The 27661-nt window shown below is 54.8% G+C and overlaps 1 protein-coding gene across 11 annotated transcripts in view; it reads left to right on the top strand.

The window, feature by feature from the left end:
- Positions 1–27262, top strand: part of DENND1A (DENN domain containing 1A) — a 515742-nt gene extending 488480 nt beyond the window's left edge. For 9 of the 11 annotated variants that reach the window (XM_086683990.1, XM_086683987.1, XM_086683986.1 and 6 more), the window contains 4 exons: positions 5854–5942; positions 19904–20032; positions 22766–23024; positions 24178–27262. In XM_086683990.1, the coding sequence (XP_086540116.1) occupies positions 5854–5942; positions 19904–20032; positions 22766–23024; positions 24178–25371 (1671 nt within the window). In that variant the 3' untranslated portion in view covers positions 25372–27262. The remainder of the gene's footprint in view (positions 1–5853; positions 5943–19903; positions 20033–22765; positions 23025–24177) is intronic. The other 2 variants (XM_025923886.2, XM_086683988.1) reach the window with 1 other exon arrangement.
- The last annotated feature ends 399 nt before the right edge of the window (positions 27263–27661 follow it).

The raw sequence follows: 27661 nt of genomic DNA, 5'->3' as shown, positions 1-27661 counted from the left end.
AAAAGTATTGGGTGTGGGGCCCCGTTTTCCTTAGAAACTCAGACTTGGGCTGTGCTGAGGCATAACCACTTTAACGGGTTCCTTCAAAGTGGAAACTTGCCAGGACCGTTTGGTGAGGCCTGTTTACCAAGAGAAGAGTTTCTATGTCTCAAAGCAGACTCAAAGCAGCAGTCTCTATGTTCAAAGCAGCCACCGCTCCTGCAGCCCAGCAAGAGGTCAGGTTCCCATCCAGCTGCGACCAGGGTACCCCACAAACCCACATCCCAACCCCTGCGCCCCCTTTTCCAATGCACACATCCAAATTGATCTTGTGACACGTGGCAGCCGAGGGGTGCAGGTGGCCAGGCCCTACCGTGTCTGTTTTTAATCCTTGGTGCACACGCCCAGCATCGATTGGGTGGCCGCTCTCTGTGCGGATGTTGGAAAATTCTGTGGTGCTCTTTTCCTTCCCTTCCCTCCTGTGTGTAGGAGTTAGAGGGCAGGGGTGGAGGTGGGGGGGCGAGGGCAGTGGGGACTTAGATACCTTCACCTAAAGCATGCTCAACCAACTGAGCCACCCAGGCACCCCACCTCTCTCCCTTTAACACACCTTCTGGGGGCACCTGGGTGGCTCAGTTGGTTGAGTGTCTGACTTCGGCTCGGGTCATGATCTCACGGTCCATGAGTTCAAGCCCCGCGTCAGGCTCTGTGCTGACAGCTCAGAGCCTGGAGCCTGCTTCAGATTCTGTGTCTCCCTCTCTCTCTGACCCTCCCCTGTTCATGCTCTGTCTCTCTCTGTCTCAAAAATAAATAAACATTAAAAAAAACAAACAAACAAACACCTTCTGTCTAACATGCCCTCATTCCCCAGAGGCCTTGAGAGAGAAAACATAGACGATCCTTGTAAAGCACCGAGCACAGTGCCTGCCACACAGCAGTGGCTCGTACTCTTAACAGGCTTTTAAACCTTAGAACTTCCTTTTTTTTTAATGTTTGTTTGTTTGTTTGTTTGTTTGTTTATTTTTGAGAGAGAAAGAGAGAAACAGAGTGTGAGCAGGGGAGGGGCAGAGAGAGGGAGAGACACAGAATCCGAAATGGGTTCCCGTCTCTGAGCTGTCAGCACAGGCCCAGACGCAGGGCTCAAACCCACAAGCTGGGAGATCATGACCTGTGCCGAAGTCGGTCGCTTAACCGACTGAGCCACCCCTGCGCCCCTGAACCTCAGAAGTTCTAAGGAGCGACTCAGTTTCTTAGTGACTATCATTTGCCGAGGATTTTTTATAGTCAGCAAGTAATCCTAGCTGGGCCTCACAGTAGCTCTGTGAAGTAGACATCATCTCCACCCATTTTAGAGATGAGAAAACTGATGCTTGGTAACCTAACCCAAGTCCCTCAAATGCAGAAAGGGGTCACCAGACTCTAGAACCCATGGTCTTTTTGGCATACTGAGCTCTTCCAGGACCCTCCACCTGCAGTTCCATGGAATCTGCCTTAGTGTGAAATACTGGGCCAGAGCCTTTGATGGAGAAAAAGTAATCATTAGCAGTGAGCTGGGCTTTCTGTGGAATCTCTGGGGTAGTGTTGGGGCTTGGCAAAGACACAGAGGTGAAGAGAATTAACAATTACGTACTGAGCGCCTTTTCCGTGCCTAGGACTGTGCTGGGCCCTTGTGTGATTATGGTCTCATGTGTCCCCACCACAGCCTGGAGGAGGCAGAGCTATTTACCCAGCAGGCAGCCAAGACCACAGAGATGCTAAGAGGCCAAGCTGGCCGCGGAGCCCGGGCCTGCCTCTCCACACTCCTCACCAAGCAGCCTCTCCTTCAGCCAGCCCTACAGAGGGCTGCCCTCAGAATTCCCTGTAGAGACCTGGGATCCAAGGCAGGCAGGGACTCTCTTGCAAAGCGTGATCCGGGACAGGACTGCTCCTGCTGGAAAAGCTCAGGTATTGGAGACAGCTCCTGTGGATTCTGTGCGGTCTCACCAGCGTGGGGATCCGTGTGGACTGGGGGAGGCCCAGCCACACCCACCGGCAACTGGGGACTTGGGAAGGCAAACGTTACCCCAAGAAACACTCGAGTAGTACCCTCCTGTGCCACTGCTCTGGTGTAGGAAGCGAGCGGATCGGTACCCTGGGCTCTGCCCACCCTGCGTTATGGTACCCTCGGGGCAATGTGCCTGGCAGAACCATTTCTCCTGAGCTTGGAAGTCGAAGAGGCCTGACCCGATTTGAATCACAGGTTGGCAGTTCCTGACTGTATAACTTCAGGCAAGACGTTTAATTCTCGGACCCTTAGTTTGATCATCTGTAAAATAGGTTCAGCAGCCCCCGGCCTGGTGAGGGTAGTGAGATCACATGTGTGTGGTGCCTGGCATGAGGTGGGCATGTATACCACACTTCTGCCACCCCACACACCCTCTGCCAAGCAGGGTCACTATGGGACTAAATTGGGGGTCCTGGAAAGCTCGTGATTTCTGGGCCCGGCAGCGCCCCGTGCCCCGGAATCTGCCCGCTGAGTGTACCCGTGTAAGCCTTTCCAGTATGCACCGCTGTTGCTCCGGGTGACCCTGGGAGACACGGGGCCCCTCGAGGGCCTTGAAAAGAATGGCCCGACCGGCTCTCCTGTCAGGAGCCTCTGGCCCCCAGCTGGGCTTTACCGCGTACTTGGCCACAAACGTCTGGTTAGCGGTGCGGCCGTTGGCCCCGGGGTGGCAGGAGCATGGGGGCTAGCCGTTCAGCCCTTCTGGAAGAAGCTTTGTAGCCAGGCACCTGTGGCTGGAGTTCAGATGTTACCAGAGGATTTAGATTTTCTTTTTAACAAGAAGAGAAAGGAAAGAGCAGAAGAAAGCCTTGCCAGTGTCTGGTGGACTAGGGGGAGTGGGCTGGGGCGTGCAGGGGAGAGGCAGGCTGTGCCCGGCCGCATGTGAAGCGCTTTATAAGCTCTGTATTTATTATTTCTTGCTCACCATTAAAATCAAATGTACTCGGTGCTTTTGTATTCAATACACATTTAACCCTGCCGACTTAGATTTCTCAGGTTTTAAATCCAGTGGGGAATTGGCTGGTTTCCCAACTTTCCCCACAAGTCCCCCTTGAACAGAGCTCAAAATCCCTGTTTAGCATTTTCTCCCCTGGCGCTGCTGGGATCCCAACACTGGAGGGGCCGGTGGCTGTGGTGCGTGCATGTGTTTTCTTCCCCCTCCCCCAGCCCCCGCCCCTGCTAAGCACCCCCCAAAGACGATGTGATCGCTGAAATCTGACGGGCCAGTAGTCGGCATCGTCTTGTGATTCGGGCTTCATTAAACCATTTTGTGTGTGTGTGTCTGTGTGTGTGTGTGTGTGTGTGTGTGCACACGCGCGTGTGTGTGCCTGGTTGCGGCTCCAGCTGAACGTCTGTGGCCGTGTGTGATTCGTGCACGTACCTTCGACTCTCGTGAGTGTGTATTTGTGAGGCTGAATGCCGGCGCCTGGAGGCCTCCGTGCGTGTCTCTGGATGGTTGTCTGTGAGTGTAATTTGTGTCTGGCTTTGTCCACACCAGTCAGGTGTGTGTGACTCTGGGTGTGTCTGTAGCTGTGCAGGTGACTGACTGTCTCCGGGTCTGTTGTGCCTTCCTCTCCCTCCCCCGCCTCCCTGCCTCCCCGCTCCCCTCCCCCACCCCCTCTCCCTGCTCTGTCTGTTTTATCATCCCTAATGAAGCAGTCTTCTCCATCGATCCTGCTGATTGCCAACCCATTCCTTTTGTTTGTTGGCGCTGAGCCATTCGGCGGCACTCTGACAGCTCAGCTCGTCTAATTAGCTCTGTTGTTCTTTTTCCCCATGTTTCACCACGTTGCAAGTTCAGTTGAAGTTGCCACAAACTTAATCCCCCCATTTCAGCCACAAGTTCACATTCCAAACCCGCCTTTATTGTAGCGAGGAGCAGCCGTGTGCGAAGAGGACAGGCTGACAGGCCTTAATATCTGACCTTTCCCGAAACCCCCACCCCGGGACCTCTGGGGCAGGGCAGAACTGCTCCGTCAGCCCACGCTGCACATCCGCCTTTGTGCTGAAAAGTCTGGGGGAGCGTTCCAACCCCGTGATCCTGCTGAGCAGCAGCGAGAGGGAGAGGAGTCTGGCTCTGTGCTGGGAAACCAGTTCAGAGTTTGAGCGGACGTAGCCTGGACGTCTGCTTCGCAGCAGACACGGTTCTGATAACCGTGGTAACAATAATAGCAACGTTATTATGCGCTTCTTAGATTCCAAGCAGCAACATTCACCTGTTCCTCAAAGTCTTGCTGAGTGACCACTGTAACACTACACACGGAGCAGGATGCTAGGCAAGGGTCATCCTGGATGGCATCTTTGAATTCAGAGATAGCCCACCCTCCTCCTCTTTTTTGTTACTGATAAGGTCACGGGGAAGCCCGGCTGGTGCCAGACTCCTTGCTGGTGCTTTCCCGCGACCATCTCATTGGATCCTCATTCAGAGTAACCCTGGTGGCGGGGAGGTTGGATCCTCATTCAGAGTAACCCTGGTGGAGGGGGTGGGGGGTGGTAATGGGGTGGGGGGAAGACCACAAGTGTCGTGGAATGCACTTGGCTGTTACCGTGTGTCTGATTTGCCAAACAAGGCTGAGATCAGACTGGCCACTCCACAGGAAAAACTTCGGTTAGATCAGACATGCAGAGACCTGAGGGCTTGATGAGACTCTATAAAGACTTGTCTTTCATGCAGCCAACTTCTGTAATCTGTGTTCCTCAGCCATTGTGCTGTGTTGCCCACAAATTGCTGGGGGGTGGGGAGCAGGGGGCTCAGGAAAGGGGGGGCAATAAACGGAGTATGTGTGTGCTCTTCCTTGTCTTGTCTGAGGACCTCAGCAAATTGTGGCATTGTATCCACTTTGGCCCTTCATCTGCAGAGAGAGAGCCAGCCCTCTGCATGGGGACGTCCAGGCATTTTTACTGGCAACAAAAGTCACAGATAGACTTTCTTGGCTTAGCTGTCTCCAGTCCCTCTCTGGCACTGGAAATGTTCAGAGATGATGGGGCCAAAATTAAAGCCACGTAACGTGGACTGGAACAGACGAGGATCCTTCTAAGGACACCTAGAAATTCTTAGCCTAACTCCCATCACGGGCTCTGGTGGGGGAGGAGGGAGGTGTCCTTTTCTGTGGGCCCACATCTTGTTGCCACAGGCCAGCTGTGGATTAGGAAGCCGTATGCTTCCCCGTCACGCACCCCCACCACCGACCCTCAAGCTAGGTCCCCGTGAATGTAGGAGCCCCACGGGGTGTGTGGCATCCAGGCCGAGCCGTGCTCAGGAGGACTGCACGGACACAACCTGGGGAACAGAAAAATGATTTTTATTGGTGCTCGGTGATGGCTATCACTTGCTTTATTCCCCGTTCCTCCTCAGGAAAATAAGCATCCTGTAATTCAGTTGTAAAAAGAAGGAAATAAGCACGTGTACCCTAGAACTAAAGCCCGAGTGAAACCTTTTCATTGTACCAAACCAGTTTCAGGGTTCTAGAAGAAGGCGAGGGGGGACTTACCATCAAGGAGGGCCTCCGCATCCCGGTCCCGCGTGGACGGTGTCTGGTCGAACTCCCACGGCAGCCCCACAAGGAGGGGGCAGGTGGAGCCGTCCCCTCCTTGCAGATGAGGGGACCAAGCTCTTCAGAAGAACCTTTCCCACTTAAATAGGCCACGGATTTCCCGTGCGGGTATCTGCTGCACACTCAGTGCCACGTTCTCACGAGAAGCAGAGGCTTTGTAGCCTGTACTATGCAAATGCCTCCACGTTTATTTTGGGGCTGCTCATCTAGATGTGTGGAATGTCCCTGTGTGGCTTTTCCAACTCACTCCTCCGGGACTTCCCTCTGTGCCCACTGCAGGTGCGCCCTCCCCGTCCACATGTGGTAAAGAGACCAAAGAGCAACATCACGGTGGAAGGCCGGAGGACGTCTGTCTCAAGCCCCGAGCAGTGAGTACCCCGTCGCTCGCCTCCCCTCTGTCTGCCAGAGCCCAGTGGGCCAGGCCTTTGCGGGGTCCACGCTGCAACCCTGGCCTTTGAAAGGCTTCCTGGAGCCCTGAGCGGGTGTTTCAACAAAGAGGTCAGTCGGGGAGCTAGGCTTGATCTTCCGCATCGGCGTTTGCTCGCAGTTCTCATGCCGGCGGGAGGCCCCGGAGGCCTCCAGCCAGGCATCTGGGCTGGGTTTTGAGTGGTGACACCCAAAGCGTACTCAAACAGGCTCAGAAGAAGGTTCCAGGCCTTTTCTTATGCCAAAGGTATAAGGTCAGCAGGAGAGAGCTAGGAACCTGGTCAAGGAGCTGACCCATTTAAAAAGGGCCACCACCCTCCTAGGCCTGGGGTGCTCGAGGTCTCTAAAGCTTGGCTTTACACCCAGGACAGTCCTTATCCGTCGCCCCACACCCGTCAGTACTTTTGCTCACCTGTGCCATAGCATTTATTTTACTAGGGCTTGGCTTTTCCACTTCCCCTCGGGCCCAGAGTTCTGCAGGCAGGCACTGGGTGTTCTGCCCGGAAGCCAGCAGAGGGCCCGACTCAGAATCGATGCAGGACAGATGCTGGATAGACGAGGGAGACGACAGGTGGGCAAGCAACGCCTGAGATTGAGCTGCCCGGATGATGTGAGGCTTAAAGCGGCACACGGCCCCAAGTCCCGAACTGTCTGGAGTGCTTCCCTTTGTCCCCAAGGCCCACAGCCCTGGGGCTCTCCCCAAACAACTCAGCAGCTACACACCAGCTTCCTGCGATGCTTTGAAAAAGTCCACGAAAGCCTCTCAGTCTAGGGTTTATTAGGGGAACCAAAACTGTTGCCCCGGGGACCCTGAAGTCCCTTGGCTGAGGCGAGGAACGTGCCTCCTGTCTGCTCTACCTTCAGAAAAGTTGTCAGGAAACAAGCTAAAGGAAATGGCAGGCCCTAGCCAGAAAAGAAGCCAAAAGGAAGAAGAAATTCTGAAATGGCCACTGTGGCCTAACCCAGGTTGCAGCACACTTGAGCTCTTCCAGGATTTCTGGTTTACAGTATGGCATTGGTGGAGGCCACTGTGTTGTTACAGAACCAGCCAACCTAGGCCTACACAACCTTGCCCAGAAAGCAATGGGAGATGGCCTGTGTGTGTGTGTGTGTGTGTGTGTGCACGCGCGAGCATGCACATCTTGATAGATGCTTGGTTATGCGAACTGTGGAAGAGAGGAGTCCTGAAGTTGGTTGTAGGTACAACTTGTCCTCTGCACAATAGGACGGTGGGAATCTTAAGGAATAGTTTTGGCCCTGACTGGCATGGATTATGACTGCCCCCGTGTGGAGAAAGTCCTCCATGGCTCCAGAGTTCCTCAGACCCTGAAGATTTCTCCTTAGGAAGAGATGAAATTCGTTTACTTTCCTTTAAAACCACGTCTTTAAAACCGGGCTAAACCTTTTAGACACCATGCTGGCATAGAGAGTTGTGGGTCTGTAGATACTGAAATGCAAGCCTAGAGTCGCCGTGCATGCCCAAGAGCACCCAGAGCCAGCAACACTCCACGTTTTACTGAAAACCATTTCCTATTTTGTGACCAGGGCACCAATTAGAGGTTAGAATTCCTGATTTCGTTCATTTACGCCGCTGCTGTCCCAGCCCAGTGATAGGGGAAGCCTCTTCAGTCCATGCCCAGAGCCAGCGTCTGGCCATCCCATCATCCTTGTCATTAGTCCAACTGCGCCGGTATCACTTTTCATTTCTTTGTGCAATACGCCTTGTTTTAGGTTTCTGTTCCGGAAGCATTTGGGTTGAAATGAACCAGTGGGAACACGGGCGCTAGTTCACTGGCAGTGATAGAACGCAAATGGCAGGTTCTCTGTCCGCCACGGCAGCTCCAGCCCTGCAGGTGGTAGGGAAGTAGTACAATTGGGGATGTTATTCCAAGAGTTTCTGTTCGTATTTTTTTAGTGGGGGGAGGGGTGCTGTTCTCCCCTAATACCAGCGACATTTCTGGTGCAACCGGGGTATTTTCCTGCATCTCTTCCCATGCTGCCTACCCATCCCCCCCACCTCCCCACCCCCACCCCCCCCACCCCCGTTGTGCTCCTCCACTTCCAAATGCCATGTCACAACAGCACTTGGATGTGTTTTTCTCAACTGTCATCAGCTCCAGCTGGCAAGACCAAGTTCTTGAAACACAGGAAGCATCCAGCGGAAAATATTTTAATAAAACAGACTCCTCATAAAATATTGTTCTGGGGGGGAAAGAAAGCAGCTCCACCAATCTGTCAGCATTGTGTTGGGAGACACGAGAAGACAAGCCGGCAGGCAGGAGCCAGATCCTAATGGGCCTTTGTTGCCGGTGGTTCCGTGTGGGGCACGTGGACTCGGTGCCTGGCCCTTTAATCTGGCCTGGATTTTCTGGACTCACGGATCTTTGTCTCCGCTGGGAATATCAAAGTGCATCGGCAACTTAGAGGGTTCGGACAGCAGCAAGAGACAGGAGATCTTTGAAGTGGAGCGAGAGGTTCCGTCCTCCCGGCTTCTGCCCCAACTCTCACTTCCAAATAGACCATTAAATAATTAACTTTGTGGACGGCAAGATGGAGCTGATTAACAATAAGACAGTCTCCTTGGCCTCCCGCAGCAGCTCGGAGTCTGGAATTCATCAAGGCCCAGGAATATCGGCTGCCAGCTCTCTGGCTGGCCCACCCGTTGGACTCTAGTTCTTTCTTTCCAGATGATGTCCATCTGTCCATTCATGCATCCATTCATTCAGCAAATAGCTTCAAAACCCTACCAGGTGTGAGCTATTTGGGACCTTTTAAAGACGGCCTTTAAAGAGAATCCCCGTGTCGATTCTTTTTTGACTTGCGTTTCCCCAAAATGAAATTTTCTCCTACGTCAAATGCTCTTTCCGAATCAAAGGTGGGTGTCCCAGCCCCTGACAACCGTCTGATGACAACTGGAGGAACACTTCAGAAAAATTTCTGGGGAAAACATTCCCTCTGTTTTTCAGTTAACACCAGCTAATTAACATTCAGTGACTATTTCTTCTCCAGAAGTACTAGCTACTTCCATTATTATTCAGAACGGGCTGCCAGAATGCCCTGAGGATTCCCCAGGGTGAGAGCCAGGGCTGGGAGGGGTCAGGCAGTGCGGGCTGGGGGTCAGAGACCAGTTAGCAGCAAGCACAGCCCAGCGCCTGTTGTGTTCTAGGCCCTCTGCAGCGGGTATCTGTTTCTTCTTCCACCGAATGGGAACTAGGGCTAAGAAAATGCATCTGACCGGTGTTCCCGGGGTCATCTGGTCAGAAGGTGGCGGGGCCAGGACTCCACATGCTACTTGATTTCATTCTCTCCGCTACACTCTGCCGCCCACGGGGTCCCCTCGTCATTTTGGTGATTCTGTGCCCTAAGATGAGTTGCCCCACACGCTACCCTTTCTGTCTGGCTCCTGGAAGTTGGGATCTAGAGCCGTTCAGTCGTCTTCCTGGCAAAGAAGCAGTGTCCCCTGGTGCCTGCGTGCTTCTGCCTACGACCTTTACTGAACCATCCCTTAAGCTTGAGAAAGGTAGGTGGTGGCTTTCCCCTCTCACAGAGAAACTGAGGCTCAGAGAGAGATCTTCTAGAACTGGCTGAAGGTCTCTGGGCTAGAAAATGGTGCGATCGACCGTCTGATAACACAGGCCTACCCCTTCTTCGATACCATCAAGCTTTTTGGTTACGAACCTAAGTATGACCATCGCCTGTTAAAGGCTATTTCGGCCGCAGTGTGCATGGCCGTCAGGCCCCAACTTATTTTCCCTTTGGCCTGCCAGGGATCAGAGAATTTCTCATCCACCGTGACGCTTGGAAGGAGCCGGCGGCAAACTCTCAAAGGCAGCGCTGGGCTCAGTACCGCCCACCCCTCAGGATGGCGCTCGGTGTGCAGACAGAGGAGTGGCCTGCTGGTCCCCAGGTGCCTCTGGCGGGCCAGGCTGCTCGTCATCTGTTCCCCGTGGTGGGGGCCGGGCAGTGGCCCTCGCAGAGTTGCTGAGGGTACAGACAGAGTCACGTACAGCCTCCACCTCGCTTAATCTTCACGACAACCCAGAAGGGTAGGGCTGTCTTCTGAGCCTTAATGGCGAAGAGGCTTGCAGTCAGTATAGATCAGAGACGAGCCCCGTGCCGACCAGCTGCAGAGCCTGAACCCTTTTGACGGCACACCTTTGTCTCCCCTCCAGCGGGCGAGCCAGGCACCACCCCCACAGGAGTCCTGACTGGCTGCAGGCCGCTTATTTGAAGTTTCATTGTACTGAGTAGGAATGGTCAGGATTCAGGCACCGAGGGCCCACCAGCCATTGCCCTGCTCACCTCGCTGGCCAGATCTGTACAGCCTCTGCTCTTTTCAAGTGATTTTGTTTGTCTATAAAAATAACCCCATAACCTTACAATCCAGAAGTTGGGCAAAAGAGACAAGATCATTCTGAACCTCCCTGCCTACCAGCATTTCTGCAGGTTCCCCTCCGGTCTTTTTCCTATATATATCTTGTAGAGCTGCAGCGCCCTTGCAGTATTCCGTCCTGTGGACTTGCCCGTGTCCTTGTAACCCCTGCCGTGCGTGACTGTGCCAAGATCGCATTTTGCGTCCATGCGTGGGCCGCCTCACCACGCCCCCTCCTATTGGATCTGTACACTGCTCTAGATTGGATCTGTAGACACGAAACGCCGGAAAAAAATGCCCCTGTTCTTAAAGCTTTTCTCATCTGATATCGTCATAAGGAATGGAATGATTAACAACTACCATTAATGCTGGCCAAGCACTTTATATACACCGTTTCATTTAATCCTCGCAAGAAATCTTGGGAGTGAGGGTAAGGTATCATTAGCTCTATATTATAGAAGAAGTAGCTGAGACCCTGAGAGGTTGTCACTGCCCTGTACCCTTACCCAGTCATAGAGGCAAATTTCTAAATTGCTAAATAACTTGCTGAAAGATTTGTACCACTTTGCACTCCCACCAAAACTCTGGACTGCCTGCGAATCTGAGTCTGGGGGGACCCAGAGGAGCATGTGGCTGCATTAGGAATCCTTTTTTTAAGTTTGTTTGTTTGTTTATTTACTTATTAATTAGAGAGTGCAAGTGAGTGAGGAAGGGGCAGAGAGAGAGAGAATGAATCCCAAGCAGGTCCACACTGTTATCACAGAGCCCCACGCGGGGCTTGAACTTACGAACCACGAGATCATGACCCGAGCCGAAACCAAGAGTCGGATGCTTAACCGACTGAGCCACCCAGGTGCCCCAGGAATCCTTCTGACCAAGGAGAAATTCCGCAGGCTGTGCTGGCTGGGCTCATAGTCTGTGCACCAAATGGCCAGCCCCCACTGCTTAGGAATTTGTAGAGTCTGATCATCCAAATTGCACTGCGTGACCCCAGCACCCAAAGCCCCAGAAGATTAAAATAAGATCAGAGGAAGCTGCCAGAAGCATTTAGTGAGAGCTCTACCCACAGACGAGGTCTCAGAACACTGCAGTTGTATCTCTTTGGGCCAGGTGCACACGTGCTCTGGCCAAAGACGATGTTCCACGCCCTGCCATGTCCTCAAGACCAGGGCTCAGCACAGCCCTGGTGGTGCTGGCCACAGAGCACAGCGGGTTAGAGCCCCGTTCCCTCCTACCCAAGGCCCAGAGCTGCCCCAGGGGTGTGGTTGGTGAACTGTTGCCAGGGCAGTGGCCTAGGACTCTGGTGCCAGGGACAGACCTGGGTCAGCATCTTGCCCACTAGCTGCCAGCCAGAGACCCTGGGCAAGACTTTTTGCCTTTTTTTTCTTTTTTTTTTTTTAGAGAGCATGAGCTGAGGGGCAGAGGGAGAGAGAGAGAGAGAGAGAGAGGGAGAGAGGGAGAGAGGGAGAGAGGGAATGACAGAGAACGAATGAACCCCAAACAGGCTCCACACTTAAGACCAGGGACCCTGGGATCATAACCTGAGCCGAAACCAAGAGTCGGATGCTCAGCCAACTGAGCCACCCAGGCGCCCCTGCCCCCTTTTTTTTTTTTTTTTAAACACAGTGCCTGTTCACATCCCAAAGAACATGATTTGGGAAACTGCCCACAGGAGCCACACTGGCATGCTAGGTTGGCGGGGCACAGCGGTCTCCCCTCCTGCAGGGACTGCTGCTGTCAACAATCTGATGCCCACCCTGTTGCCCTCCCCCATCAGCTGCCCCTCCCTCCCATGCCCACAGCCCCCTGGCTGCCACCCCCCCATACCACACTGACCTGCCCCTTGTATTCTCTTTACGTCACACACACAGGGGTCTAGGAGCCCCTCCAGGGCAAGGGCCATGTGCCCTTTGGCTTTGACTCTTCAACTCCCAGACCGGAGCCTAGCTTAGGGCTCTGCTCGGGGACATTTACTGAATGAATGGACAAGGGAATCACTGAAGGCTTATAGCTCATAGCACCCTGGAGATGGGGAAGGGATGTCAGTTAACCACAAATGTGGAAAGAGCGCCTACTGTGTGCCAAATATGATTGGGTGTGACTGTGAAGCTACCAGCACCTGTCCCGCCCAGGCCATCTAAGAGCCAGAAACTGCCATCAGCCCCAGGAGCAAGTCTCCAAGATGCCAGCTGGGCCCTGGGCCCCAGGGGTAGGGACAGCTGTCTCGGTACTGACCCCCTGGCAGCCTGCCAGGACCCACTCCCTGAGCAGCCAAGAGTTCAAACCCTGGAGCAGAGGGTCCCAGACCCAATTAGCAATGTGAGAGAGGCCCCTGACCCCACTCAGGCCCCCCTCCCCTCTTCAGCAGTAGGTTCTGGGCCCTGGAGACAAAGCCACACAGCAGAAGTCAGATGTGGAGCCTGAGCCCAGACCGGAAAAGAAGGAACTGCTGAGGAGTCCCCAGGGATACGCAGCGGCCCAGGCAAACACAGGTCTCCCTTGTCCCCAGCCACTTCTGCCTACCGCTCAGAGGGAAGGAGCCCTCCCAGGAGCTGTCATGACAGGGAGAGTTAGTTCCAGCTGAGAACCCAAGCCTTTAGCGCACCCCCGGGAGAGAAGGTGCCCCACCCCCAAGACCTGCTGCTTTCAGCCTCCTTTGAAAGTTTCGCCACCTCTCCTGAGCCCCTCCCTCTTCCAGGAGCCCCATCACCCTTTCTCAGGGCCTGTTTCAGGCCCAGCACTTCTACATGTCACCCCCACCTGCCCCCAAAAGTCATCACGGCTCAGGTGTGTTCACCTGTTCAGCCAGTGAAGGAACCAAGGCTCTAACAGGCGGAATGGTGGCCTTAGATCCAGGATGTGCACCTGGGTCTGCAGGGTCCCATGGCCACGTCCACTGCTTTCTCACCAGACACCCTGTCCTCCACCACTGCTCCCAGGGCCCCCACAGGAGACTCAGGCTCAGGGCAGGCAGAGGCGGTCCTTGGGGTGAGGGCTACTTGTTGTTTACAGTCTACACGGTTTCTCTTCTGGGTAGGAAACGTGTAGATGGTGTCCCCACCCCCGTCTTCTCTCTACCAGAGAGCCTGAAGAATGGGAAGGTGAAGCCCGGGTCCTGTGTTCGGGCTTCTCTGCCTATGAGAAGGACTGGGAAGGACTTCTCAGGGCATCTCGGGGATGGGTGTGGAACATGTGAAGTTGACACTAGTGATTTTTCAAAAGAAGGGATGAATGAATGAACATAAACGTTGACAGACAGATGGAATGATGAAGAATGGAAAGATAAAGGGTACAGCCAACCCTCTCAAGAGAGAAAGAGATGAGGCCAAGCCAGTAAGGCCCCCTCCCCAGTCCTCACATCACCCCCTAATCTGGCACATCACCTCAGTCCTCCTGTGGGTTCAAGGCCCTCCTCCACCACCTGGTCCCTACCAACCCTGCCAGTCTTTTCTTGAAACTCCCGCCCTGACCTCAAGCCCCTTGTGCCCACTCCTCCCAGAGACCCCTCCAGGCCATCCTGCAGCATCCATACTCAGCATTGGAAGCCCAGCTCCCACATCACCTCCCGAATGGAGCCTCAACCAAGAGCCCCTGAACCAGGGGTACCCCCCCCCACTGCCCTCTGGCAGGGCACGTTCCCAGTGGGGTGAGAAAAAGTTGATCTCACACCCACCCATCCCCACCAGACCAGTTGACCTGACAGGAAGAACACCCTCTGCTGGTGATCTTGACTCATGACAGCAGTGATTCAGTCTTCCTGTTTTAGAGTAGATCATCACGTACAACTGAGTGCAAAGATCCAGTGTCCAGCAGGTTCTGTATCTGTCTCCAGTTCTTCCTCCCTGAGAATGGTCCTAGCTCTTAACCCAGGTCACACAGAGAATAGCTCCAGTGCAGTTCTGGAGCTTCCCTTGGGGGCTGTGCACCAACTTGTTTCCCCCAAAGACCCTCTGACTTGCTTCAGGGCTCTGTTCTATTGTTTTCATCTATGCGCATGCCCGGGTGTGGTCTGGAGTCTTGGTCCTGTGTTATGGTGATGGAGAGATGGCGTGGGAGTTCTGGAAGGCAGCTACGCTCACCCCTGTACCACCAACACGTGGCGTGGGAATTGTGATGTGCTACCACAGGCCCAACTGACCCGAACCCTCTAGGTTAGGGGACCTAACCCTGACCTAACCAGTTAGGGGACCACTAACCCTGACCAGGAAAGCCTTTGAAAGCAGGAGCCACCTTATATTCGTCCTTGAACACCTAGGGAAGACCCTACACCAGATGAAAATGCCCAGACTCTGTCTGTTAGCAGGTGAATGTGGCATATGGATAGTAATTGAGTATGTACTATCCCTGGGCATGAGGCCAAGCCCTTTACGAATAATTTCATTCAACTTTGTGACAACACCATCAGGAGGGCTGTAGAACCCCCATTTTGCAGATAAGATATTGAGGTGCAGGGAGGTAAAATGACTTTCCCAAGGTCATCTGGCTGGGAAGTGGGGGGTGATGGGAAGCTGCACAGAATGGCACATCTACTGGGCAGGCAGGACCTGGCCTTGTCCTGGGGCCTGTCCCCGCTCATCGGCCCAACAGGAGCCTTGTAATCAAAGGATGCCAGGGCGGCCATTTACAAAGTGAAGATCCTTTGTGCTGGAGTGAAATGATCCTTTAAAAAATGATCACCGGCTCCCCTCGTTACCTCTGGAGACCAAGTCCTTGCTGATTTTTCCCTTCCTTATCTCAAGTACATTTAAATGTCAATTAAATTTGAAATATCTACATTTGTCAGCATTTCATTTTGGGCCAGCGTGACGTGCTGCTGATTTGTCCACGCGATGTGACACATGAAAAAAACTCTCGAGATGCAGATCTTCCTCATTAAAAAATAAGCCCATGCGATCCCGGCACGGCAGAGAGCCACAGAGCACGTCCCCGCTTCCTGACGCCGTGTCTCTGACATGGTATTTAAAAAGGAACAGCCGCGCCTGTCACCACTGTCACACGCGTGCGCTAACCGGCGACACGTTAAACCAAACATTAGAAAGGGTTCGGGAAGTCATCTGCATGGGAACTCCGAGATGAGGTGGGCAGAGGCAGGAGCAGCCGTGGGAGATGATGGGGTCTGAATGGTGATGGACAGCGGGCCTTTCTTTCTCGCCAAGACTCTGGCAGCCCCTCGCTGGGTAGCCAAGTTCACCACGACCTGCCTTTTCACAGACAGCTCTTTGTGTGTAATCAAATCCAGGCGAGTGGTGGGTGGCAGACTGCAGGCTACTAGCTGAATTGGGTTAATGAGGGAAGAGGTACGCTTCCCCCCCCCCCCCCCCCCGTATTCTGCCTTAAGCTAATAAAAAATTTAAACCTGGACATTTTCAACGATTCATCCTTTATCTCTGACAAATATCTGACTCTGTGTTTCAGAGGAGGACATGAGCAGCTGAATTTAAATCAGTTTATTTTGAAATCTCACCTTTTATTAAAAGTGGAAGGGGGCACACCCTGCCCCTTATCGCATTGTTTCAGATACACAGAACTGAAGAGGCGGGATCACAAAGTGGTTTGGAGTCAAACAGATCCAGACTCCTGGCTCCACCTATGGCTGCTGTGTGACGCTGGGCAAGCGACTGGCCCTCTCTGAGCCTTGGCGTTCTCTGTCAAGTGAGCACGTGATAAAGGAATTAAGAAAACTGTACGGCCAGCGTTTAGCTTGCGTTGTCATCATCATCCATGTGGCCCGAAGCCTGAAAACACTCTGATCTGACCAAACCACCTGGCAAGGGTTTTCATCACTCTTGAGAGACAGACGGCATGTTCCGGAGATACCCTGGGCCTCTTGTGGAAGCCACTGTCCAGCCCGGCTGGCCTGGCCAAGCCAGGAGAGCTGACTGGAGAGGGAAAGTGGTTCCCTCCTGCCCCTCTCACCCCGCAGGCCTGCTACGCGACCACACCAATGTGGGGAGGCCCTGGACTCTGACAGGGGTGTGAACTACGGCAGCCAGGTTGAGTGAAGCCAAGGTCCAGTCCAGCACAAAGGCTGCTTGCTCTCCTGTGAATCCAGACCTTCCTGGCATTCGGCTCACGTGCCAAGCTGTGATTGCTGCTTTCTGGTCGAAGCCAGAGGAGGAGACCATACTTGGATGGGTGTTGGAAGGGCATTCAGGATGGATTTGAGGGACACCAAAGAGCTTCATTCACGTTGACCTAAGCAGAGGTGTGTGTCCCCTCGTACGCCTCTACCAGCAGCCCGGCTGACGGGACAGTGAGGGCGCTGGCCTAGAATCTCTGCTTGTCACTCCCTGGCCAGGTCACGTGGTTGCCTCTCTCTCCTTCACAGCGATGCCCAGTGCTCACCTAGCACTCGGGAAGTGCCTCTACCTGGCAGTGTGGGTGGGTGGGTGGGTGGGTGGGTGGGTGGATGGATGGATGGATGGACAGACAGACGGACGGATGGACTAATGACAGTCCCATCCTCTGTAAAATCAGCACAGTGATACACCTCCCTGCTAGGCTGTTGGGAGGGGTGGAAATAATCCATGTAAAGCCCCTGGCACAGTGGATATTATTTTACACATTTTTCCAAGACTCCTTCCTGCTCCTATGTACCCAACACCCTCACCCCCAAATGTGGTCCCACTCTGCAGCCTCAACGTCTCAGAGGATAGATGGGGAACCTCAGGGGACACTTTTATACCGTAGCCCCAAGCTGATGAAAGGGACAGGTGCTGAGCTGGGGCTCCAGAAAGGTGGGTGACATGGATGGGGGCTGCCTCATCTCCCCAGCACACTGGCTTCCAGACATTTGACTGCAAACCTCCATCGCACTAATGTTGTGCCCCATGTGGGGATAAAGAGAAGAAGGAGCCAGGCCCCTGCCCTTGAGGAACTCGACTTAGAAACAGAACTGCAAGAGGTTAAATGGTATGGATGAAGTGCTAAAACATTCAGCCCAAGGGGAAGCTAGCTTCATCTAAGGGGAAAGCTCCAGCTGGGGATTCCAGGGAGACTTTCTAGAGGGCCCGTTGAGCCAAGTCTTCAAGACCTCAGTCGGTGCAGGAGGCAGAGCAGGAAAAGATGTCAGGGAGGTCTGCGGGGCGTGTAGGGGGGCGGCAGGAGGAGGCTGCAGGGGTGGACAGGCTCAGGCGGACAGCGTGGTGTCTATCCTGCCTGCAGCTGGCGCTGGGCACTGCCTCCCTGCAGCCCTCACCCCTGCCCACCCAGCACATTCCAGAGCTCCCCAGAGTGGAGCAGGAGGCCACCCTCCTCTCCACCCTCCACCCCTCCTCACCTGCTCAGGAGAGCCGTCCGGTGCTGGATTTAAACAGTTGAGTAAATCATCCTGTGAATACCTGGATGTTATTATTCTTAACACTTACTGGGTCTACTCACCACACAACCAGCTGCCTCAGAATTGCTCTGCAGTGTCGTAGATTTGCAGGTGTCCAGCGGGAGAGTGACAAGGTTGAGTTGGTGAATCAGAGCAGGATTCCAGTGGCTGTGTGGGGTGGCCCGTCTGTGCCTTGTTTTATGTCCCAGTGGGTGTGACAGGAGCTGGGTGGCCTCGTTTCTGTGAATCACATCTTCTTGCCCTCTGTCCTGAGTCCGGAGGAGAACACCCCACCTAGGCTGATGCTATCTCTGGTCTGGGAAGGACAAGTCCCTGACACCCAGGCAGGCAGCCTGGGCAAGGCGAAGAGCCCAGCGACCCGCCACCTTCCTGCATGTGGCCCTGGGCAAGTGGCTTCCCCTCTGGGAGCCTCGGTCTCCACCTCAGTATGAGGACAAACCGCTTAGCCTGCCTAACTTCCAAGGATGACGCAAGGAGTGAGGGGGTTTGGGTGTGTGAGTGCCGGGGAGCTCTGCAGCTCTGGGAGCCAGCCCCGGGTTCTCCTTTTAAAAGAATAGCATATTCTTGGTGACAACTGCCTTAGCACTGGCGATGGCAAATCACAGCCCAGCCTGCTCTCCTGGTCCACCAGGAATAGCTGCTGTCCGTCACGGACCCTCCGGTGTGGTTCCCATTCACTCTTATGGACACGGTGCCCTTTTATGAAAGGAAAGCTGGAAAGAAGTGCATCAGAAAGCAGAGAAAGGAGGGGTGCCTAGGTGGCTCAGTCCGTTAAGCCTCCGACTTTGGCTCAGGTCATGATCTCGTGGTTTACGGGTTCGAGCCTCGCGTCGGGCTCTGTGCTGACAGCTCAGAGCCTGGAGCCTGCTTCAGATTCTGTGTCTGCCTCTCTCTCTCTGCCCCTCCCCTGCTCATGCTGTCTCTGACAGCATTAAATCAAATTTTAAAAATTAAATTAATTAAATTAAATTAATTAAATTAAATTAAAAAAAAAAAAAAAAGCAGAGAAAGGAGCCAGCTCTGGCTGGGGGTGTTGGAGAGGAGACTGCCCCCCACCCAGGCACCCCTATGCTTCCTGCTCCATCGTCCCCCGAACTTCACCTCTGCCCCCCTCACTGGTATCTGAGCATGCCCAGCCCGGTGTGTAGGCCCGAGCAGCAGCTGTGGGGCCCAGATGTGACCCCGGGTCTGTCCGGCCCAGCTCCCCCTCTCCCAGGCCCGCACCTCTCCCGGGCCCTGGTCAGTGTATAATTCATGGCAGCCACGCGGACTTTCTCGGGGCTGTGTAGTGTTTGTGTTTATAGAGGTAGAGCTCACAGGTGGCTGACAAGGGAGATGTATTTTTTATAACAATGAATATTTAATTTCCACATCACAGATGAAAAAGACTCTCTGAAGAGGCATGTGAGGGAGACTCCAGAGAGCAGCCGCTAATCAGAAAAGGGCCTTCTAGCCAGTGCCCCTCCACGTGGCTCACTTTCTTCTTTAACCTTCTATTTTTATTTTTCCCTGATTATTGAAGTAGGTATGCACATTGAAGAAAGTGTAGAAGACACAGAAAAATAAAAAGAGGCAGTGTGTGTGTGTGGGGGGGGGGTTCGCCCCTAATCCCGCTAGATTTTGTGGACATTTAGGTACATCCCTTTCCAGTCTTTTTTCTGTGCGTTTTCCCGTAAGTAGCTGCGAGAGAACGCAGTGTAATTACAATTCTGCATCCTGGCTTTTAGATTCTTCTTTCTTAGGCACACTATAGTTGATGGGTGGGTAATATTCAGCCAAATGTACCATAATTCACTCCAGCAGACTCCTATTGCTGGAAGTTTAAGATGTCCCGTGTTTTGATATCCTCAGCATGGCAGCAGTGAATGTCTTTGTGTCTCCTTCTTTGCTACATTTAGGGTTTTCTAGACAGACGTGGGGTTGCGAGGTCATAGGTGGCTGGATCCGTGTTTAAGGCTCTCGACACCTATGGCAAACTCATGGTTTCTTTTCTGTTCGGGACCAGCTTCCTCACCTTGGGGGACCGGTCAGGCCTCCAGCGCCCTCTGGCCTTCTCCAGGGAGCCTCTACCCCAGGTTGGCAGGGGGAGGCGGGGCCAGGCGCCGAACGCAGAACCCCCCTTCCCACCGGCCACATGGAGTTCTGAGGGTGCCTCCTAACTGCCTCTTCTCTCTTGTCTTCCTCTGCCCCAGCCTGGTAAAGCCCTTGCGACACTATGCGGTCTTCCTCTCCGAAGACTCCTCTGACGATGAATGCCAGCGGGAAGAGGGCCCGAGCTCTGGCTTCACCGAAAGCTTTTTCTTCTCCGCTCCCTTTGAATGGTCTCTCCTTCCTTCTTCCATTTCCCTGAGCTCTGCTTGGTGACTCTCCTGGGCCGCGTGGGGGAGGGGGCCGGTGCTGCTTGCCCTTGTGTGCAGGGAGGGCTGTCTGGAGCCACTGCCTTCCGGTGCCCCTGTGCCACCGCGCAGGGTGAGTGAGTGTCCCCCGTGTGTGCCTCTGCCCAGGGTGTTCATTCTGCCAGCCCCGTGGGCTCTGTGGTGAGGAGTGAGGTGACGGGGGGGTGGCAGGGCCGACAGGTGTGAGATGGGAGCACGAGTCTCTGTCCCTTACCCAGGAGACTGCACTTGACCGTTAATGGAAGTGGTTGTGGATGCCTGGGTCCTCCTCCAGCTCAGCACATCTCGGAAAACTACGGAGACGGAGGGTCAGATTTTAACTTTAAAAGAAAAAACACGTATTGATATGGAGCGTATATGTTATTGCTGACAGATCCAAATGTTGTATCGATCTGCCTGACTTTAAGATAATTTATATCATCGCTGTTTATCAAGCCTGTGCCTCATGCTAATTATAAATTGCAACTTAGAAAGAAAAAAGAAGGTTCGCCCACAATCCAGCCACCTCCCAATGTTAAGCTTTGGTAGTTACCCCTTCTTTACCAGTTCTTGCCCTTCTACCCACAAGTTTTTCCCAGCTGGGCTCAAGCAGAGGGACAGCTTTTGTCTGCGTTTGTTAACGAAGTTGTAATGTTTTTAATGGGAGCCTTTTAGACAAGGGAGCTGCCCTTTGCTGAACACCCACGGGGCCACAACCAGCCTCTAGGGAGTGAGCTATTAAAACCATCTTAGGGAAGAGGGGATTCTTCCCCTCCACCCCGTCCCAGCCCCTTCCCCTGAGCCAGGCCTGTGAGCCGCTCAGGGCACCTGATAAACCCATCACTTCTGCTCCTACCATCGCCCCCTGGGGTAGCAGGGTTCTGCCACCAGCTCACCTGTGACCACAGGCAAGTCAGTCCCCTCCCGTTGTCCTCACTTAGAAAGTGGTGGCCTAAGTCAGTGTTGCCCGAGTTTCACAGGCCACCTTTTCTGTACCTTGAATCTTTTTCTTTAAAATTTTTCTGTCAAAACTTCAAAAAATTAACCTTCTCCTCAGCAATAATATCTCTAATATCATAGGCCTATTGTGTCAATTATTATCTCTACTGTTAGTTAAAATAAAGGTAGAACCATTGGAATAAGACCTGTTCATCCACATAATCAACTCAAAATCACCTTGCAGATAAAAACGCCCTGCCTGAGTGATGTCCAAGGACCCCCCAACACAGAGTGCGGGGGTCTCGTTCTTTTTAAATTAATTGATGCCTTAATTATTTAAATAGTGAATAGCGCTCACTCCTTTGGCCATGACCTAAGAAAAGTAGAGGTTCTTGTGTGTGGTGTGTGTTATTAAACAGGAACTGGCTCATAAGTTAACTATACTGGAGTAAAAATAAATAAAAATAAGTCACACAGGAAAGGCAAGGAACTGGCCCATCGCAAGTCCAAATAAAATGGTTTCTTTTTAAAGAATACTATTTCCTTCCTTAAGTGTAAGGAGCACATTGACTTTTCTTTACCCCTTGGTTGTGTTCAAGCTTGGTTAAAAGGTCTTTAATTCCTTGGTCAGATGGCTCAGAGTCAGTGGAAACTTTTGAAGTCTCTCCAACTCGGCATCCATTGCTACCTTTTGTTCTGTGACCTAGGGTGAGTTACTTAGCCTCTCTGAACTTCAGCAAGATACTAAAGGCTGATGGAGTCCTGACTGCTGAGCCCTCTCTCTGCTGTCGGTTCCCTACCCTGGTTCCTGCAAGTGTGACTTTGGGACCAGCAGGTGGCGCCCTTCCCCCACTTTACCAGAGCCGTGAGCAGTTTCTGCTGAGACACAGGGGACAGAGCCAGCCCTAGCCTCTGTCCTGGTCTTCACTAGAGTCAAGTCAGGGTTTATCCAGGCACCGTTCTCCGTGTACCCAGTGGTGCCCTGGGGGCTGAGGCTTGTGAAAAAGGAAAGTTAGAGAAACCTTTCGTCACCTATGCCTGAGTCAAACGTACAGAAGGCTGTTAACAGCCTCTGTGCCTGCCATTTGCCAGGCACCGTGGTAGGTAGTTCACATAACCACCACCACCACCAGCAAGGGAGATACACTCTGGAATGGGGAAGAGGCTGAGGTTCAGAGAGGTTAACAGACTTGCCCAAGGTCCCACAGCAAGTGATGGCAAGACCAGAGCTAGAACAGAGGTCAGCACAGGCTGAGGCCCAGACAGTTATTCCTGAGGGTCCTGAGGCGTGCTGGGTAGTTACCCGGGGGGAGAATGTCTCCCAGCTCAGTTCCCCATGAGCCACGGGGAGGTGGGAGGGCAGAGACTGGGCTCAGGAATGGGCAGGCTGCCTGTTCCCTTTCTAATCACATCCCGTTCCTCATGCCTCATCTGGATGGCTTGCAAGCCGCCTCCCCAGTCATATGGTGGGTCCTGTGGTTTTCAGAGGAACTAAATGGGTCCCCTTAGTGCAAATTAGAGCCAAAGCAATTTGCCCAGGGTCCCACAATAAACAACAGAACCCAAATCCAGCCCCAGGTCTGTCAGATTGCCAGTGCCAGACTCCGGCACTCACGGGGACCCCAGGACACTCACCTGTCCCCAGGCCTCCCGGGTGTACTCTTCCTGGGGGTGGGGGCTGCTGGCTCCTCCCGTGGAGGCTCTGGGCGGGAGGATCCAGCCTGCTCTGCCTCCTCCCAGGCCTCAGCCATATCGGACACTCAAGGAGTCAGACAGCGCAGAAGGTGACGAGGCAGAGAGCCCAGAGCAGCGAGTGCGGGAGCCCACAGGCCCTGCCCCAGCTCCACCTGACCGAGCTGCCAGCATCGACCTCCTGGAAGACGTCTTCAACAACCTGGACATGGATGTCCCACTGCAGCCACTGGGCCAGGCCAAGAGCTTGGAGGACCTTCGGACCCCCAAAGACCTGAGGGAGCAGCCAGGAACCTTTGACTATCAGGTATGATACCGGGGTGGGGTGGGTACCTGTCAGGGCCGGTGCCTTCCACACACGAGGCAGATACCCCCGTGTGACAGCGAAGGAGACCAAGGGAGAAACAGTGACTTTTCCAGGGTCCTCAGCCGATGCTCAGGGTCAGTCTGACTGCAAACCCTGCCGGGCGGGCCAACAGCCGGGCCAACAGCCAGACAGTGAGCCACCCTCACAGCGATCACCGTAGAAGTTGCTACACCTGGTGGAAATCCACCCCTCACTTCCATTTGTGCATCAGACAGGGGTGTGCTGGTGCTCCACTCTCCCAGGACCCCAGCCCCACCCCCAGGCGGGGCTTTGACCCCTGATCCAAGTGGGCGTGCTCCCGTGCCCATCAAGTCTCCTTGGAGAACCTTTGGATCAGAAATCCTGGATTCCGGATTATTTGCTTGGGACCGCTGATCCGCCATCGCGACTTCCGATCTGTCTCATCCCCTCTCTGCGCCTGTCTCCCCACTTGAAGTGGAGGCTGCTGAGTCTCTGGGTCTGTGGAACTGACAAGAGCTCCCGTGGGTCCAGTGATTCGAGCGCACCCTCCTGCAGGGAGTCCCCTGTTCCCCTGCCGCTGAGGACCAAGTCTGGGCCAAGAGAGGGGAAGTGGCGCCCAGGTAGTGTCACTTGCGAGTGGCAGAGCCGGGACATGAGCCCAGTCCTGTTTTCCTGCCAGCCAGGGAAGAAACCTTTGCTCAGACCCCGTGCCTCACTCACCTTCAAGCTCACAGGTGATTAAAAGTGCCCACATGCTTTGAAAAGTAAAAAAGGCCCAGCCAGTAGACGGTCAATAAATGGAGTCATTTTCCTAAAACTGCTTGGCGACACTGACGTAAGAGGACAAGGGCTTTCTCTGGAATCCCTTTGTGCGGTGAGAAAAAAGCCTGACTTGGAGTCGGAAAAGAGGGAAACAGAGAAGCCTGGGCTTGGCGTCCGGACAGACCCGGGCTCTCTGCTGGTGCCCTGGGCCCGGCTGCTCTGAGTCCCAGGGACCCGATCGGCCACACGCCTGGGATCCCAGTCTCAGCGCCCACCCGGCACACGGGAGGGGCACGGGGATGGATATGTGCTGCCTTCCAGTCTGTCCAGGTCAGTCTCTGGTCACTGCCTCCCTCTTTCTCTCCAACAGAGGCTGGACCTGAGCAGGAGCGACAGGAGCCGTGGGATGCCAGTGGCCTTGAAGCTCACCCACCCGTACAACAAGCTCTGGAGCCTGGGCCAGGACGACATGGCCATCCCCAGCAAGCTCCCGGCCAGCTCCCCTGAGAAGCCCTCGTCCCTGCTTGGGAGCTCCCTGGCTCTGCCCCGCAGGCCACCGGCCCAGGACAGCATCCTGAACCCCAGTGACAAGGAGGAGGCGCCCACCCCCACTCCGGGCAGCATTACCATCCCCCGGCCTCAGGGCAGGAAGACCCCGGAGTTGGGCATCGTGCCTCCGCCCCCCACTGCCCGCCCGGCCAAACTTCAGGCGGCCAGCGCCGCCCTCGGGGACTTCTCAGAGCGGCCGCAGGCTGAGTGGGAAAGGCGAGCCCCCCTGAGTCCAGCCCCGTTCCCCGGGCTCCTCCCCAGCGCCGCCCGCCAAGGACCCACCGAACCACTGCAGCCGCTCAGCCTGGCCCCAGGGGCTGCAGGCACAAGTGGTGACGCCCTGCTGGCCCTCCTGGACCCACTTAACACAGCCTGGCCAGGCAGTACCCTTCCACCAGGACCTTCAGCCCCAAATGTAGCCACCTCATTTACACCCCAGTTCAGCTTCCCCCCAACAGGGGCCCCCACCCCATTTCCACAGCCATCGCTCAATCCCTTTGTGCCAACCGTGCCAGCGGCTCTGCCCGCCATGCCCCTGGTCTCCACACCAGCCGGGCCTTTTGGGGCCCCTCCTGCTCCCCTGGGGCCAGCTTTTGCCCCCAGCCTCCTGCTGTCCAGTTCTGGCTTCTGTGTCCCACATAGATCTCAGCCCAACCTGTCTGCCCTCTCCATGCCTAACCTCTTCGGCCAGATGCCCATGGGTGCCCACACCAGTCCCCTGCAGCCCCTGGGCCCCCCAATGGTCGCCCCTTCGAGGATCCGAACATTGCCCCTGGCCCGCTCAAGTGCCAGGGCCGCTGAGGCCAAGCAGGGGCTGGCCCTGAGGCCCGGAGAAGCCCCCCTCCTTCCTCCCAGACCCCCGCAGGGCCTGGAGCCAGCACTGCAGCCCTCTGCTCCTCAAGAGGCCAGAGACCCCTTTGAGGATTTGTTACGGAAAACCAAGCAAGATGTGAGCCCGGCCCCGGCCCCAGGCTCAGTAGAGCAGCTCAGGAAGCAGTGGGAGACCTTCGAGTGAGCCAGGCGCCGAGAGCGAGGGCAAGCCGGGCCACGCGCTGTGCCGCCCGCCGCTGTGCTCCGAGGCTGGCCGGCCCCGCTTCCCCTGCTGTTCTGTTTCCGCCCAGGTTCTGCCGGTGGGAAGGGATGGGTCCCCTCTCTGCCGCCCCTCTTTCCCCTCCACGCCACCCGTCTCTGAGGTCTGGCCGCTAGCAGACGGTGCCAGTTCTGGCCTGGGAATGGACCCAGCTCCTGGGCGCCCACCCCAGTAGCCCTGCCATCACCCCTCCCCTGCACCCTTGATTAGGTTTTGCACTAAAGAGGTCAGCTGGGCGAATGACTGCCCCAGACCAAGTCCTACCCACCGTCCCCGTGGAAACCTCCCGCCGGGAGCCCCAGGGCTCCACAGGGCCTCCCCTCCCCAGCTCTGTTTTCTTGCCCCAGCCGCAGCTCGGCCCTGCACACCCCCGCAGGAACCAGCACAGGCATCGGCGGTGGCCTCGGTGTGAGCTCGTCTATACCAGACACATGTGGTCTGGAGTTTGGAGTAAGGAGCCCCCCTCCCGGGCTGGAGAGCCTGCCTATCTGGAAGGGCATTTACAACCCTCTCTAGCAATACCCTCACTCGTTCGTTCTTTCTTGAGTCTTCACCCAACCCCAACCTTCAGTTGTTTCTGGCTTGGGAGGGATTTGGGGCTGAGGGATCCTTGGGAACCCTCTGACAGCCAAACACAGTCGCAGCCAGCCCTGCGTGGGGGCTGGGAGCACCAGCAACTCTTGATTCGTAGAAGAGAAAATAGCAACAGGTAAACAGTGCATCCGGAGGTGTGGGGCTGCCGTCCTGTGCTCTGCCTCTAGTATGTACTGAAATGGGGCCCAGCTTCTTGTCGCGTGGGACCTCGGGGGAAGAGCTGAGAAGCAGGCGCCCAGATCCCAACTGGGAAGCCAAGCTGAATGCCACAGACTGATGCAAGAGTCCCAGCTGCTGTTCAGGAATGGGCAGGGGCTCTGAGCCCTTCTCCAGGCCCTGGGGGAGTGCATGAACTTGGCTTCTTGCAGCCTGGAGGCCGGAGAAGGGCCAGGAGCCACCCCCTCCCCCGCCCACATAGCGTAGAAATTCCTGAGGCCAATGTCACCAAAGCTAAATTGAAATGTTTTGTTATTGTTTCTTTTATCTATCTTTTCCTTTCTACTTTATTGATTTGACGATTCTTAAAATTGACTAGTTTCAATAAACCGAGTTAAAATACGGCCCAACCATTTAAGAAAACAACCATCTGAGACATGCAGGAAATTGTGAGCATTTTGACCTGATTTCTCATTTCCTATTTGTGAATGGTCAGACACACAGTCTCAGAGGTGTCTGACAGGGCCAGGGGGCTCCTGGAGGCCCCCGGAACCCCAAGGAGCCTTGTCATCGTCTGAGGGACCCTGTGTGGGTCCGTGAGGCCGGGAGGGCTGGCCCGGAGTTTCTCGGACACCAGGTGCGAGGAGCTGCTGGCGCAGAGCCCCTTCCTGAGCCGATCACGGCCCCTTGGGCAAGCCCTCTCTCTCTCTCTCAATCTCTGCGTGTTCTCGGCCCGCTGAGGTGGCGAGGGAGCCACGTGGTGTCTGGGCACATGGGCACCTCCAGGATTCTCAGGTGTTTCCGCACCGGTTCCAGATCCGCCCGCCCGCCCACCCACCGCGGGCGGCCCCCCAAGCCCCGTCGGAGACAAAGTGTGAGATGAGGGATGCTGTGGGGCCCCAGGGAAGCAGAGCCCACCCCGTGGTCGGTCTCCCCGGCTGTGCTGGGGGCTGGTGGCGAGCACTCCATGTTCTCGAGAGCATTGTTGTCTCTTCACTGGCTGGACTGAATTTGCACCCAAGGGTGAATGTTGTGTGTGCGTTCAATAAAATCTTCTTGGGGAGAAGGTTGGTATCCCTGTGTCCTGAGGAAGCTCTGGGGGAAAGGGAGGGCTCAGAGCAGTCAGGGAAGAATTTGACCCCTGGCCCACTCCCCAGCCTCTGTTCCATTTGAGCCTCTGAGACCAGGTCCTTCTCCCTCTGGAGTAGGGCATGGGCAGGGGGTAGTCACAGGCATGCCCAGGCCTGGCCAGTCCTTGGAGCAGGGCTGCAGGTCACTGGTGGTGTTGAAAGTGCCCACGCTCCAGGGAACAAGTTCAAGGGAACAGCAGGAGATTCAGCCCCATAGATCGGTCATTAGCAAGGGCAGAGCCTTAAAAACCAACACCTCTGTTGTGTTGGGGGAGATTGGGACCAAGCACCCAGAGTAGGTATTAAACACACCCAGTCACCCTTCATGTGCCCAT

This window comes from Puma concolor, chromosome D4, assembly GCF_028749965.1.
Source record: "Puma concolor isolate L17-30 chromosome D4, mPumCon1.1.hap2, whole genome shotgun sequence".
In the NCBI taxonomy this organism is placed as follows: Eukaryota; Metazoa; Chordata; class Mammalia; order Carnivora; family Felidae; genus Puma; species Puma concolor.
The sequence above is the reverse complement of the archived record's forward strand: the minus strand, read 5'-3'. Positions and strand labels throughout refer to the sequence as shown.